The 16,011-nt window shown below is 37.2% G+C and overlaps 2 protein-coding genes and 1 pseudogene across 2 annotated transcripts; 2 read left to right on the forward strand and 1 right to left on the reverse strand.

Moving 5' to 3' along the window:
* Window positions 1-5,810: 5,810 nt before the first annotated feature.
* LOC131401946 (olfactory receptor 9G19-like) lies at window positions 5,811-6,744 on the forward strand (annotated as a pseudogene).
* Window positions 6,745-11,940: 5,196 nt separating this feature from the next.
* Window positions 11,941-12,879, forward strand: LOC131401934 (olfactory receptor 9G4-like). The gene has a single exon (XM_058536991.1). The coding sequence runs from the start codon at window positions 11,941-11,943 to the stop codon at window positions 12,877-12,879; it is 939 nt and encodes a 312-aa protein (XP_058392974.1).
* A 1,443-nt stretch (window positions 12,880-14,322) lies between these two features.
* On the reverse strand, window positions 14,323-15,514 carry LOC131401935 (olfactory receptor 9G19-like). The gene has a single exon (XM_058536992.1). The coding sequence runs from the start codon at window positions 15,303-15,305 to the stop codon at window positions 14,370-14,372; it is 936 nt and encodes a 311-aa protein (XP_058392975.1). The 5' UTR covers window positions 15,306-15,514; the 3' UTR covers window positions 14,323-14,369.
* Window positions 15,515-16,011: the final 497 nt, after the last annotated feature.

Consider the following 16,011-nt stretch of genomic DNA (forward strand, 5'->3'; position numbering starts at 1 on the left):
CATATTGGTCTTAGGTTGTTGAGAGGGGCAGGTGATTTATAACAGGGCCACAAACAACAACAATAACATTTTTACCTCTTTTAGTTTCTACTTGTAGAAATGAAAACAACAAAGCCTCAATCTGTCTAGTCATTTTGTTTTGAATCTCCTCTATTACACAAGAGTCTCTAATAAATTGAAGAACACAGTCAGTGAGTATGAATCTGTTTCCTCTTCCCATCCTTCCAAAAACTGGCCTCTGGCCCCTGGTGCCTGACACAGTTGACCCAGCTGCTGAGATCAAAAGATGTGAGAACTGCAGGTTTAGGAGATGGTTAAGTAGGTTGCACATGATTGATCTACACCAACATACGTGTCTCTCTAATTTTTTTGACTCCTTCCTTTACAAAGAATGTAAGCGATGGTCTTGCATCTCATTTGTATTGAGTATAGGCCTCTGCTGATGTTATTTCTTGGTTTATCTTCCTTTATTCAATTTCCTGGGTACCCATTCCCCACAAGCTCCTCAGACCCTGACAATCAGCACAATCCCACATCAGGTGTATACACATGTCCTCCAAGAGCCGTCCTTCCACTCCACATCTGGATTGTGCTCGGATCTAATTCTCTCTTCGACCTGGAAGCAAAGAGGGATGTTGAGCGTAGGAACAGAGAAGATATTGACATATCCTGCAAGACATCTGTCCCTACAATGTCATTAAAAGATTTTTTTCCCTGAGAGAGAGGAAAGTGGCTGTTTTCAAAGACAAGGAAATTTCAGAGATATTTGTGTGTTAAAGGTTTCATCACCAACTCCTATATGTATATTACTTCCCAATTATCTCTCAGATATGACTGTTTTTCACCAAATTGTTTACTATCACCCAGTCCGAGTACTATCAGCTATTGCATGGGTTTCCAAAATAGTCATCTGAACCTCTCTGCCTTCACACTTCTATTTTTCATGTTGTAAAGAGAGTTTTATTTGACCACAGCATGCATCTGATTAAACTCATCAGTGGCTTCCCAGTGCACTTAGAATATACTCTGAATCATTAACATGGACGCCCAGTCCCTATGCTGTCTGAACTTGCCCACCTCTCCTGCCTAATTCAGTGCAGCTGTATTTATCTTTCCAAAGTCCAGCCACTATGAACTTCCTTCCCGTCCTAGAATCCATGGTGCTTTTTCTCAAGTGGGATCCTTGCATTTCCTGTGACCTCACAAGACTACTCTCCCTACCCTCCCTGCAGCTGCCACCCCTACCATCATCACTCACTATGACTGGTGACCTCCTATTATTGTCATTCCGTTCTCAGTTTAATATAACCTCCTCAGACAAATCTTCCCTAAAGTCCCACACTATGTCAGATACTGTAGTAAAATCTTATGGCACCTTAATATTATGACTGCAATACTAGTCATAATTGATAATTATAAATGTATTTAATTATTTGATTAACTCCCCCATGATGCCATAACTTCCACAAGGGCAGGCACTGTATCTCCCTCTATTTTATTTTCATTTTTACTTCTGCTTGTTTTTTGATTTTTTTCACTGATATTTATTAAAACCTTTATATATGTTATCTCATTCAATCTTCACAACAACTTTATGAGGAAGACAAGTTATTTCCACTTTATAGATAGTAAAACTGAGGCTTGGTGAGTTTAAGTGCACTGCTCTTGGTCACACAACTCATGAGTTGTAGACCTGAAGTTCACTCTTAGACAGTCTCTGTCCTGAATTGTCTCTTGGCAATAACTAAGCCCACCTAAGACCTTACCTCGCCTCCCAGATGTATCTCCCCCAGCTTCTCCCTCAGTGCTGTGTACCTAGGTGTTGCATAATAAATATGTTTTGAATCAATGAGTATAATCATGTTCTGATGTAGAGATGAAGCTTCCTCTAACCATATGACTGGATCTGTCTCTCAAATTCAATTTCTCAAATCCTGTCACTCAATTCATTGATTGTAAAATGGGCTCTTTTTATTAAATGATAGTCAACATGTCTCAGCACTAAAATTCTGTGGCCTTTTCATTATCATTATTGTTATCACTGTGGATTGCAAATGATTCTTGAGTATCTACTGTGTGCTGACGTTTCTGTTGGCTGTTCTTTTTTGCAGGTTCCTCTTTCATCTAAAATGCGTGAATGAAACTCACAAAGCAAAGGGCTTTACAGACTAATTGGACCAATTATATTCATTTTGAATGATTTCTCCCTGCTGCATTCCAGAAAGATAGCTGAGCATTATGATTGGTCACTTAGTGCTAGAATAGCACGTGAGGATCCTCTTTGCTTCCAGCAGCATATCCCAAAGGGGTGCTCAGGCTTATATACTCTCCAGTGTTGTTACTGTTGGAAATGGGATTCCTGTGACATGAATAGAAAGCACTTTTTATTTAAGATAATGTGAGAAATTCTAGACTTGAGTTGAAATTCAAATGAAGTGTCTCCTTTTCTTCACGAAGTATTGCGTTAAAATAACCAGAGGAAAAGGTTAGGAAATCACAATAGCGACGAAAGACAAAACAATTCTTATGTAATCAAACCGTAACATAATTCTACATTGTGAGATAGAATAAAGTTTTCTTTCTTATAATTATATTTGATGAAAGAAGCAGAAATGTCTCCAAATATATTTTCCTCCAGGCTTATCTTCTCTTTCAATGAAACAAGCAATGAGATGTGTCCTTGATGGATGTTTTCATTCTCATAAATCCTCTGTAGCTGTATGTGGCCCAACATTGCCTCTTCTGTTATCTTGCAGGAAATTTATTAGTCCTTAGATTAGGACAAGTATAGAAAAATTAAAATGGGTTCATATTATCATGAGTTTAAAATGTTTATTATTCTATGTTAGGCATTGCGTGGTACACGAACTCCTTAAGAGATGGAGTGCAAATATAATATAAATCTTTGGGATTATACTGTAGACTTATAATTAATATGTAACTCAAGAAGCATCTGATTAACATATCAAACTGAATGACAGAAATGGCAAGTTCATTATGCCTGGAGAGGACTGAGAGATCCCTGAGAGTTCAGCTCCTTCTGAGTGACCACTCCCAGAGGCATCTATCTTTTAAAAATGCCTCTTGGTAAAGAAAGATGTGTGGCAGATGGGGAGGAGAAATATTTTGTGGGGAGAAGGGTCTGAGTGTCTCCTCCAATCTAAGAAAGGATGTAGCCAGGTTTAAGTCTGCAAATTACTGGCAAGTAAATGCAGCTCAAAAAACTCTGTTGTGAGTCTACATATGTAATAGCATTCAATATATTATGCCTTATATTTCAAAACTCATTGTCTTTACAAGAAATCTTGGGAGAAATAATTTAAAATTAGTATCAATAATGATAATATATTGCCCAACCTTTTGGTTGGTTTGCTTGTCTTTTGGATGCTACTGATTGTATATATGGGCTGCTAGAAAGTTTTGATCAGATCTGTGGTCTGCACAGAGTAGTGGATTGGACTGGTTGCTGTGCAACAGGTTTATCCTTGCTTCCATTTTAGGTCCAGGGCTTGTTTTTCCTTTTCACATTTTCTTAATTTATATTATTTACCTGCATCTTATGTCTTACACCAAGATAACTTCAACCCATGTTTTTTGTGAAAGCGTTGATATACATATTCATATACATAGACATTCACACTTAAGTTTACTTAATTTTTTAATAACTGTAGAGGAAAAAATGATATTAGGTAGGAAAATTCTCTTGAAATTTTCATTCCCTGTTGTAATTCTGCAAACAAGCCCAGCAATTGCTCAACTTGTGTAAAAGCCACATATTAAAGAAGAAGAAGTTTCTGCATGAGAACGCGTGAAACTCTATGGAGTCAATAGCATGGGTAATTGGAAATTCTTGGGAAATAAAATAAATATATCTGAAGGGTAGACTACAGCGATGAAGAAAACATAGAGAAGGCAATATATAGTTTTAACTTCTAGTTTTCACAGTGCTTAATCACATCTGTGATCTCATAATGTCTCACTGAACTAAGAAAACTAGGTGAGAAAATAGAGTTTGGGAGGTTATAATTTTATTTGAATTTGGCAGCAGTCAACTAAGGTCAAACCCAAATTTCTTGGTACTTAGTCTTAAGCTGCTTTGTTAAAAATGACTTAGCATCTGACAGCCTTGAAATTCTAAGGGAATTCAAAGGTAACCTATTCCAAGCCTCTTTTGGTTGTTATGAAGAATTTCTGCTTTGACAATAAGTATAGCATTAATGTTTATTTTACAGTTAAAAATTATAGATTTTTACTATCAAACAAATACAGTTGCAAAAGAGCAATTCTTCATTTTTATAGCTCAGTTTTAAGTCCATAGCCAAGCATATGACTAAGATTAAGGTTTTTTTTTTTTTTTTTTTGGTCCCCTAGCAGAAGAGATTCTAAAGCCTTGGATCTAATAGCAGAAATATCACACCCTCTGTCAATTCAGAACAATGACAATCATCATTCAGGCCTTTTTTAATTTTGGTGTGTTATAATAGGGGCCCCCTGGGTTGTAACATAATAAGCAAAGGGAGTGCTTCCTTTAATGCTGGCAATAATTCAGTCTCCTATCTTTAAGGAAAAGAAGATTGTTAGAGGTTGAGTTCCATAACTTCCTTCATTAACAAATTACCAAAAACGTGGCTGCTTAAAACAACAGAAATGCATTCCCTCATAGTTTTAGAGGTTAAAAGTCCAAACTCAGTGTTGCTGAACCAAAACCAATGTGTTGGCAAGACCACACTCCAACCAGAGGCTGCAGTGGTGAATCTATTCCTTGCCTTCTCTGTCTTCTTGAGTTGTATCACTCCAATCTCTGCCTCTGAGTTTCCATTGCCTTGTTCTCTTGTGTCTGTAGTCAAATCTTCCTCTGCCTCCCTCATATAAGAATATTTGGGGTTGCATTTAGGGCTCATCCTGGCAATTTACCCATCTCAAGGTTCTTAATTTAATAACTCTTTTTCCATATAAAGTACCATTCTCAGGTTTCAGGAATTAGAACATAGATATCTATAGAGGCCCTTATTCAGCCTACCATCCATCCCAAAATCATTCAGTTTGGACAGTAGTTTTTTGGTTCCTTTATTTTTCTAAAATCTTGGTTCTGTAGGAAATTCACTCACATTATGAACACAATTATCCATTCATTAATATAATTACTTCTTTATAGGTTATATTGAGTGTCATACAGGTAGCTATTATCTCAAATTCCTATTATCTAAGTAAATCTATTCTTTTATTCAAGTTACACATTTTCAACTTTATGCAAAGCTGTGTTCTTGGTTTTGTGGGTAAAAAGTTGAAGAAAATATAACTATTGCTTTTGAAGAAATTACAGTAAAATGCACTTCTAAAGATATTCCAATATATAGTTAAAATAATATAGGTGTGCTTCTATATGTAACTCTGTGGAAAAAGACAAAAGGATTAAAAGACCCAAAGAGAAGTCAGTGCGTCTTTTCAAATTCAGTTCTTCATATCTTCCACATGGTTCCCAATCACCCTAAGTGCAAATGGAAGAGAAGATACACAAATTACTCCCTCCAAAAAGTAGGAAAAACTAGTTTAAAAATATAAGGTGACACACTATATTATGTACACAGTAACTGATCTCTCAAGGCAGCAAAGAAGGATTTCCCATTTATCCAACAACAATGATACCAGTTCAGCATAAACATGTCTCACAATTTACAAGGTCAATACATAAGTTGGGTTTTTCAATCATCTTAAATGGCAAATGATGGGGAAGCTGATATACTCATATCTTAAACCATGACATATTCATTAATCTTTTCACAGAAAGAGACCAGAGAAACCCCAAACCAATGGATGAGCAAAATGTCACCAGAGTGAAAGTGTTCATACTTTTGGGGTTCACAGCAGACATGCGGTTACAGAGAGTGCTCTTTTTCATCTTCCTCATCATTTATGTCTTCAGTCTCTCAGCGAACATTACCCTGATTTCTCTGATCTGTGCTGATTCTCGGCTATACACACCAATGTATTTCTTCATTGGAAACCTGCCATTCCTGGATCTCTGGTTTTCTTCTGCCAACGTGCCCATATCCTGATGACCTGCATCTCTGACGACAAAAGCATCTCCTTTGCTGGCTACCTAGCTCAGTTCTTCTTCTCAGCTGGACTGGCTGAGAGTGAATCTTACCTGTTGGCTGCCATGGCTTATGATCGCTATATGGCCATCTCTAACCCGTTGCTTTATTCCCAGGCTATGTCTGCAAGGTTATGTTCCAGTCTTGTTGCAACCTCATACATTGCTGGCTTTCTTAATTCAACCATCATCACTAGCGAGACATTTACCCTGAGCTTTTGTGGCAACAACATCATTGATGATTTTTTCTGTGATCTGCCTCTCCTTGTAAAGTTGGCCTGTGATGTGAAGAAGGGCTACCAGGCTGTGCTCTATTTCATTCTTGCCTCCAACGTCATCACCCCTGCCATGCTTATTCTTGCCTCCTACCTCTTCATTATTGCTGCCATCTTGAAGATCCACTCCACCCAAGGCCACCTCAAGGCCTTCTCCACTTGTGCTCGCACTTGACAGCTGTCACCTTGTACTGTGGTTCAATTCTCTTCATTTACTCCCGACCAAGTACTAGCTATGCACTAGAAAGGGATAAAGTTGTGTCAGTGTTCCATACTGTGGTGATTCCAATGTTGAATCCCTTCATCTATGGCTTAAGAAATAAAGATGTTAAAAATGCCCTGAAGAAAATGTTAGCTAGACCAAAGATTTATTAAGTGAAAATATTTGGTGAACAATGACTATATTTTATTTCACAGATTATCTCCCTATCATTGTTATCAGCCTGTCCTCTCAGAAATACATAAAATAAGAAAACAAAAAAATCTTTGGATATTGTTGAAACACTAGTCTGCATTTGTTTTTTCAAGTTGGCACTAATGTACATGAATGTGTTTTGAAAGTAAATGAGGCTGGGGCATTTGGAAAAACTGCTCTGCCAGCTGGCTTGAAATAAAGTCTATAAAATTACTGGGATTCTAGAAGGATGAAAGAGAGCAGCTTTTTTTCCTTCTAATTTTCACTTGACAGTTTATAAGTTCCTTGTATGTATAATATTGTAATCTATAAACAAGAATAATAGAACTGGTGATGGAAACTTAGCCTCATTTAGATGGATTAAATGGCTTCCTTCAAATCATGTCGTTCGTAGGTGAGAAAATAGGAGTGCGGACCCAGAACTTCTGACACCAAAGGTTCTTATCCCAATTGTTGGCAGACAGAGTCAGTTAGGAGGTCATAAGTAAAATTTCTACTGTAAAATGCCATTGGAAATAAACTTATTTTTTCTTTCTGACTCTTATTTCTTGCCTTACCGTGATAACAAAGATTTCCCTGGCAATAGATAGAGGAAGGAACTAATATCTTTACTAGAGTCATTGTGAGCTTTTCAATAAAAGAGTATGTTTACCCAAAAATTAAGGAATTAAGGGTAAAAGTATAGCAGCTGTATGAAATAGACAAAAATGGATCTATAGATAGACATAGACAGATAGCTAGAGAAATCAAGGAAGAAATTTCAAAAAGCTTTGCATCCACAAAAAGATTCAAAGTGAAAATATCTCCTAGGTGAAGCAATGACTGATAACAATTAAGGGTCTATGAACATTTATATTTCTTTGGTTGGTCAGTGTTTTGTATGTATTAATGAAAAATTGGAGAATATTTCATTATGATGCATAACATTTCCTAATTTAATTGTCTTTCTACCTGTAAAACACGGGACTGCACCAACATAAAAAAGCCCTAGTGTTGATAAGCAAGTACATTAGTTTGCTAGGGCTCCCACAAAAAAATACCATAGACTAGGTCACGTTAACAACAGAAATTTATTTTCTCACAGTTCTGGAGGCTAAAAGGTCAATAAGAAGATGCCATCAGAGTTGATTTCTTCTGAGGCCGCTTTCCTTGGTTTGCATATGGCCACCCTCTTGCCACGTCCTCAAATAGTCTTTTTTATGTTTACATCTATCCTTGGTGTCTTTTTGGGTGTTCAAATTTCCATTTCTTATTTTTTACAAAGACACCAGTCTGGTCGGTTTAGTGCTCACCTTAATCAACTCATTTTAACTTTAATCACCTCTATTAAGGCCCTATCTCCAAATATAGCCGCGTTCTGAGTTACTGGGCATTAGGACTTCAACACATGAATGGTTGTGGGGTAAACTCAACCAGTAACACCAGGGATAGACAAGAGTTTCTTGATGAATGAGACAAGAAGGGGTAGCCTAGAAGAGAGAGAAGAGCATATGGCAAGAAAAAATTATCACCAATATGATACATTCTAGAAAACTATAATTAGTACAATTTGGAGAGTTTCCATGATCAGACACATTTAATAATTGTATTGTGACTTAGATCCAATAAGAGAGTCAACATTTAATGAAACACCCTTTATTTCACCATATCCTAATAAAGATGTCATCCTCACACTCCAAATGAACTCTAATTGGTCTTTGGAGAGTGAGGTACATATTTCTAGGCTTGTGAGGAAGGTATCTCAAAGGGCTGTTGAGAAAATAGATATATCAGGCCCCAAAAGAGCAAGCCAAAGTGTGACAAGAGAGGGAAAAGTGTATCACTTCCAGGACTGTCCTTCCTGATCAAGGGTAAGTTACTGGAATCTGGGGCAGCTGGCTGGTTTGACCTCGCTATGATCTCAGCTACTCTCAGCTACTGCAATTTGAAGGTGGATAGAGTCTGGCCTGGCTCTCATAAGATCATTGTTGTGCCAATCACACACACACACACACACACACACACACACACACACACACAGACACTATCCTAAATAAGATTTCAACCAAATATATGTAACTCTTATCTAGAGTTTGAAATTCAGTGTGGTGGTTATGGTTATGCTGGGTCATCATACATTCACTTACAGAGTAGAGAGATCAAGAGGACAAAAAAAGGTGACATGCTTTTTGCCTCTAGTAGTTGTGGCACTCTGAGATATCCAAAATACTAATGTATGATATTTTTATTTCTTGGTACTCATTTTTAGGTGCTAGAGGGACACCTTCATCCACAGAATTTTAAGTCCTCCAGGGAAGGGAGCAGGGAACAGAGCTTCTACAGGGGAACACACCTCTTTAGAAGCCATTCTATATGGGATGCGTTAGCATAACTGGCTCTGATATTTTGTCTTTTATTTCACAGTCACATTTTAATTGTAGTTTATTTCAAATTCAAGATGGATTTGAGATGTGCTTATGTGTCCTCTCTTTATTTACTCTTCCTTCTTATTAGTGATACAGTACACTAGGCAAAGAAAGTCCATGTGAGGGCAGATAAGTCCTGAATAGTTTGAGTTAAGTTAGAAGTAGATGATACTTTGTGAAAAACAGCTTCAAGGTATAAAGGTGAGTACCCATTTATTTGTTCTAGAAATATATATTAAGTGCCAGTTAGTTACTAGGAACTATTATGTATGGTGGGATACAGTAGTAAACTAAGTGGAGAAATCTTTCTGCCCCACAGTTAATGCATTATGGTGGGGAAAATGGACAATAAACTTAATAAACAGGAGTTAGAAGGTGACAGTAGGTCTGGGGGAAAATAGAGCAGAGTCTGAGCAGAATAAGAAGGATGAGGATTGCTGGTGGGAAGAGGGCGTGGAATTTAAAATAGTGATAAGGATGAGCCTTAGTCAGAAAATGATATTTGAATGGGACTTACAGGAGATGAGAGTGTCAGCCTGGCAAATATCTGAGGAATAGTGTTTCGAGCAGAGAAATAGTTCAGAAATCTTTGGTGTTAGAGAAGGGCTGATGTTTCTTTGTGAAACAGTGAGAAAGTTAGCAAAACTGGAGCAGAATGAAGGCGGGGGTGAGTCTTAGGAGATATGGACCTGTAGGTAATGGAGGGTAGGCTCTTGGAAGACCTTTAAGCCATTGTATGGAATTTGACTTTAACTTAGAAAAAATTGGGAGTATTTTAGGGTCATTTTCATTTTAGCTCATTTTTCAGGTCTCATTTAAATACCTCTTCTTCTGGGAAGACTTTGAATTTAGAGCAGAATATGTATTTTATGAGTTATTTGCGTCTTTAGAGGGTAATAGTAGAAGAGTAACAATTAGATCTGGTCAGAAATTTCCATTTTTCCCCAAATTATATTATATTAAAAATGTGCTCAGTAACGCCCAGATATGTTGCCTTATATAGACACATGATATCATAGCAGGGAAAGTTCAAAGTAACTACTGAGATGGTGGCTATCCCCCACCACTTTTACATTACCAATATAACAAACATACATTCCCGTCAAGTATTTATACTCAAGCTTGAGTAAATTCTGAAAAAAAAATATAGCATACACATGAATAATAGCATAGAAATATAACTGTGAAGCTCCCAGGATGTGTGAGATTATTCTGGGGACATGAATCATAGAGGAATTTAGTTTGGTTGACGTCCTAAATTGATGAAGAGAAGTGGTGAGAGAGGTTTATAAAGGTAAGTTAGAACTAGCTTATGGAACGTTGGGTGTAGGGCTGAAGCATCTATGCTTTGTGTGCAAATAAGAAAAGATCTATTATGCAGTAATAAAGAAACGAACGGTCTTCAGGACTTCGAGCTGCTTTTACCACAGCATCATCAATGCAGTTATGACCTATCATAACATCATCAGCTACGGTTGAAAGATTTGGACACCATACCTCTCTTCCTAGCAAGCAGAAGCACCAGAACTCCAGGTAGAAGACTTGAGTTTGCGTTCTAGTTACAACACTGACCCTGGCTTAGCCCATATGTAAGTGTTTTAAACATCAGAATAAATTACAATTCTCTCTTCGTTTTAGCTTTCTTTCACCAACTTTATAGTTAGAGGGATATCAGCTCTAAAGCTATTGGGGCATCAGCCCTAATTATGTAATGTTTTAAATTCGATACCTCCTTGTAGCTTCTCTCTGCTAGCTTTGGAGTTTCAAGGTAGGAACTTTGAAGGATTCATGGTTTCTCAATGAATCTTTGACACCAAAAATTGGTTTCTTTCCAATGTTCAGAATCCACTATATTAAAAAAAAATTTCTCACTTATGTATATAAATCTTACATCTAGTAGCGGAAAGTGGAAAAGAATGCATTCTTTTAAAAAAGTGATTTTTTAAAGGTCTTTTTAATAGGTGAAGATATTCAAGTTGTCATAGAATTACAAGGTTGCCTTAGCCAGGAAAACAGGGGAAAAAATAATTCATCTATAAAAGACATAAAAGCTTAACAATTGAAAGCATATACCCTTGATAAAAGAAATTCTGTGTTCAAAAACCAGTTCTGCTATTGAATAATTCTGTGACCTTGGAAATGTTTCTTAAATTACATGAGCATCATAAATATCTACCTTGTAAAGTTGTGGTAAGGATTAAGTGTGTTAAGATTAGGACTCAGAATACTAACTGGCACATAGTGAGTAACATATCTATTTATTTATTCATTTACTTATTCTATTTGTACTAAGAGCCGAAGGAATAGGACAGTATATTGGTTTTTGTATAATTATCGGGATGATGCTTGACACATAAGTCTTAATAATATATGAAGTATACTAAAATTTTTTGAGTGCTCACTATGTACCAAGCATGAGGCCGGGTGTTTTGATGCATATCTTCTTTATTCAATCAGACAACCTGTCAGGGGTCATCATTTTGTTCATCTTTTTGGTGAGAATTAGGGACTGGCCTAGCATTAAACAATTACTAAGTGAGAGCCATAATTTCAGAATCAGATCCTACTCCAATTCCAGTTGTTCCTAAGTATGAGACTGAAATTATAGCATTCTAGAGAGTAAGGGATAAAAGTCCATATAAGCCTCTAGTAATTACTGACTTAATTGATACCTTTGCTTCTTTCTTTCAGCAGTAAAATCACTGAATTTTTTTTTCTTGTAATCTTTATTGGGCTTTCTTCTGTCTGGACATGGAAGTTGGAAATCGCACTGTCCTGACTGAATTCATCTCGGTGGGCTTATCCGCAGACCCCAGGTGGCAGCTGATTCTATTTGGAATATTTCTGATGCTCTACTTGATTGCCATGTCAGGGAACATGACCATGGTCATCTTAATATGTATTGATTCCCGCCTGCACACACCTATGTACTGTTTCATTAGTAATCTGTCTTTTCTGGATTTCTGGTATCCTTCTGTGTATATTCCCAAAATTCTGGCCATATGTGTCTCAGAAAATAAACCTATTTCCTTGGCTGGATGTGGAGCACAGCTGTTCTTTTCTTGCCTTGCCGCCTACACTGAGTGCTATCTCCTGGCAGCCATGGCCTGTGACCGCCTAGTGGCCATCTGTAAGCCGTTACTTTATTCAAGTACAATGTCCAGTTCTCTCTGTACTGGACTCGTTGCTGGCTCCTACATCGGAGGGTTCTTGAATTCCATCGCTCATATTGCTAACACTTTCCGCCTGAGTTTCTGTGGTAAAAATATCATTGACCACTATTTCTGTGACGTAACACCATTGGTAAAAATGTCTTGTACAGACATCCAGGTCTATGAAAAAATCCTCCGGGGTCTGGTGGGCTTCACGGTCGTCTCCAACATTCTTGCCATCCTGATTTCTTATTTCAACATCCTTCTGTCTATCTCGAGGATCCGCTCAGCCTCAGGAAGGCACAAGGCCTTCTCCACCTGTGCGTCTCACCTTATCTCTGTCATGTTCTTCTATGGATCCTTACTCTTCATGTATTCAAGGCCAAGTTCCACCTACTCTGTGGGGAGACACAAAGTGGCTTCTCTCTTCTACACCCTGTTCAACCCATTGCTTAATCCTCTCATCTACAGCCTGAGAAACAAAGACGTCAAAGCAGCCTTCCGGAAAGCAGTTCAGAGCATAAGGCCACAGAGGTGAAGGTTATCTTTTTGCAGAATACCCTTATCGTATTTTCCAAATTATTGGCTTATAGACAATTTGTAACACTGTAATATTTCAAGTATATTCAATGAGTTGTATGTAAAACAATGACACACTGATCAAACCATTTTTAACTCTTTATTATCATTTTATTGTGATTAATAATATTAACTTCTAATATTGAGTTATTTGATGGTTGGATGGTTTTCATGCACATAGTTTGAATTTGAATCTTAGTCTGAAAACTTTATTTGTTGAGAATAAGATTTGGAATGGTGTAACTGTTGGAAATTTACAAGCATTTATTTTTAATAAGTAGTTCCCTCCAAATATTTTCATAAAGTTCTAATTGAGCATATAGAATACATCTCTGTAAACATTGTGTCTTCTACATCAATTGAATATTAGGCAAATTTTTGAGTTGTTTCTATTACAAGAAAATAAAAAAGAAAACACCCAAAACACCTTTCTGAATCCGTGGGGAAACAAGTGTATTTAGGGTTGTATAACTCCATAAAAGAGTGATCTCTTCCACAGAGAATGAGTAGTCTGTCATACTCTCCCTCATTCCATACCACTATATACTCCCTATCGAGGAAAATAACGACATCCAGGGGAACACACTGAAACAACAAACCAACAAACAAAATCTACTGTATTCTAGATTCAATGCTTGTTTTTTTTCCCCACTAGAATTTTTCAATTTTAAGAAACTTACAGCTCAATATTCAGTATGTGGCAGGTTTAGTTGACTTTTTCTCCATACTCTTTACAATAAAATTGCAGATTAAGGATTATTAGTCACATTTGACAAATGAGTAGCTTGAGCATAAAAAGTTAGAATTTGTTATTGAAAGATTATAGTTATTGTTGTAATGAGCACATTTATAAACTGCATTTAAATTAAAATTTTAGAACAACTAGCCATAGCCACCTCACCATTTATATTAGCTCTGACTTTTGTGATCTTTCTTTTCATCTACGTGTATTATCTAACACATCACTGCCCTCTCTTTTTTAATCACAAAATTCTTAACATTCCTTATTCTTCCATTACCACGGAAGTTCTGTGTGTACTGGGCAATAAGGATTTGGGATATATTCCACAAATCAAGTATCCATATAACATTTTCTTCACATTCCCACAATGCCTACTATAGGGAGAAAAAACAAGGGTCAATCTCAGGGTACATAGTGAAATAAAATGTAATCCTTTGATCCCAAAGTAACATATATTCTTCTATTTTGCATTAATCCCTAATGCTGTTTTTCAAAAACTATACTAATATTAAATTGAATCCATATTCTATAGTATAAATTTTAGTTTGATCACAAAAGAAAAACAAACACAAAGAAATAAGTCTTTTTCACTGGATTTCTTTGAATAGAAAAAATGTTTGTTTACTTATTTTTTAATTCACTTCTCCAAGCTTACCCTGAAGAACTTAATTTTGCACTTAGCACTCATTTAAGAAATTTATGTCAATTTAGACTCCTGATTGTGTCAAGCTGAAAAATTTTTTCAGAGCTTCTTTCACATCTTCATTTCTCAAACTGTAGATCATGGGGTTCAACATGGGGAACAGCACAGTATAAAATGTGGAAACCATTTTGTCCCTCTCAAGGGAATAGCTGGAACTTGGGCAAGAGTAGATGTAGAGAATGGAGCCACAGTACAAAGTGACAGAGATCAGGCGGGAGGAGCATGTGGAGAAGGCTTTGAGGCCGCCCTGGGTGGAGTGGATCCTCAAGATGGCGGCGATGATGAAGAGGTAGGAGGCCAGTATGAGCACAGCGGGCGTAATGACATTGGAGGCCAGGAGGAAGTACAGCATGGCCTGGTAGCTGTCTTTCACATCACATGCCAACTTCACTAGGGGCGGGACATCACAGAAAAAGTCATCAATGATATTGTCACCACAAAAATCCATTGTGAATGTGTTGCTGGTGAGTATTATTGCATTGACAAAACCTGCAGTATAGGAATATACAACTAAACAGATGCACAATTTCCTTGACATGGCCTGAATATAAAGCAGGGGTTTGGAAATGGCCACATAGCGATCATAAGCCATGACAGCCAACAGGTAGCACTCACTGTATGCCAGCCCAGCAGAGAAGAAGAACTGTGACGCACAGCCAGCAAAAGAGATGCTTTTGTCTTCAGAGATGCAGGTCACCAAGATCTTTGGGGTGTAGACAGAGGAATACCAGAGATCCAGAAAAGACAGATTCCAAATGAAAAAATACATGGGCGTGTGCAGCCAGGAGTCATTACAGATCAACACTACGAGGGTGGTATTTCCTACCACAGTCACGGAGTACACACAAAGGAACACCGTAAACAGGACCAGCTGCATCACGGAGTCTGTTGTGAAGCCTAACAGGACGAACTCTGTCACTGTGTGATTGCTCCTCTCCATGGCTTAAAGAGATCTCACCTACAAATGGAAGAGTGAAGAGTTTAATTCCCCCAACCAATACCAAAGGAGGGCTTTCTCTGTTCCAGTCTATAGATTTTAGAGTAAGTGAGATCTGAGTAGGAATCTTGCCTGACTTGGACAGGTAATAGGAGTTTTCTGAGCCTCAATAGATTCCTTTCAGTAAAATTATTTTAATAATAATAAAGCCTTAGTGCTGTTGGTGGTTTATTCATTTTTTCAGAATATATTTCTTTGCTTCTAGGTGTTATCTAGGCATTGGGATACAGCAGTGAGGGTGATATGGCTGACACTTATTCTGTGTAGCTTTTATTTAGAAGGAAGAAACATACAATAAATAAATAAGTATAGAAATACTTTCACTTAATTTTAGATGATATTAAGAAAATAATACTGGATGATGGGTGCAAACTGAGAGAAGAGGTAATTAAATTTTGACACTGAGAAAGAACCCCCTTTCTAATTTCTCATCCAGAAATGGACGAGATATTCAAACCCATGATAATTGAGAAAGTTCTTATGGTTTGGAAGGTGGTGACATCTGAATGGTGATAGAATACAACACTCCAAAATATGCTGCTTTGGCATAAGTATTATTTTGAGCTAATGGCATTTAAAATATCTGCAGATACGAAAGGGACACTCTGATCTCCCCCTTTCCTTCTGAAAACAGGAGATGAAACTCTCG

The sequence above is a fragment of the Diceros bicornis genome (genome assembly GCF_020826845.1).
Source record: "Diceros bicornis minor isolate mBicDic1 chromosome 27 unlocalized genomic scaffold, mDicBic1.mat.cur SUPER_27_unloc_1, whole genome shotgun sequence".
Lineage (NCBI taxonomy): Eukaryota > Metazoa > Chordata > Mammalia > Perissodactyla > Rhinocerotidae > Diceros > Diceros bicornis.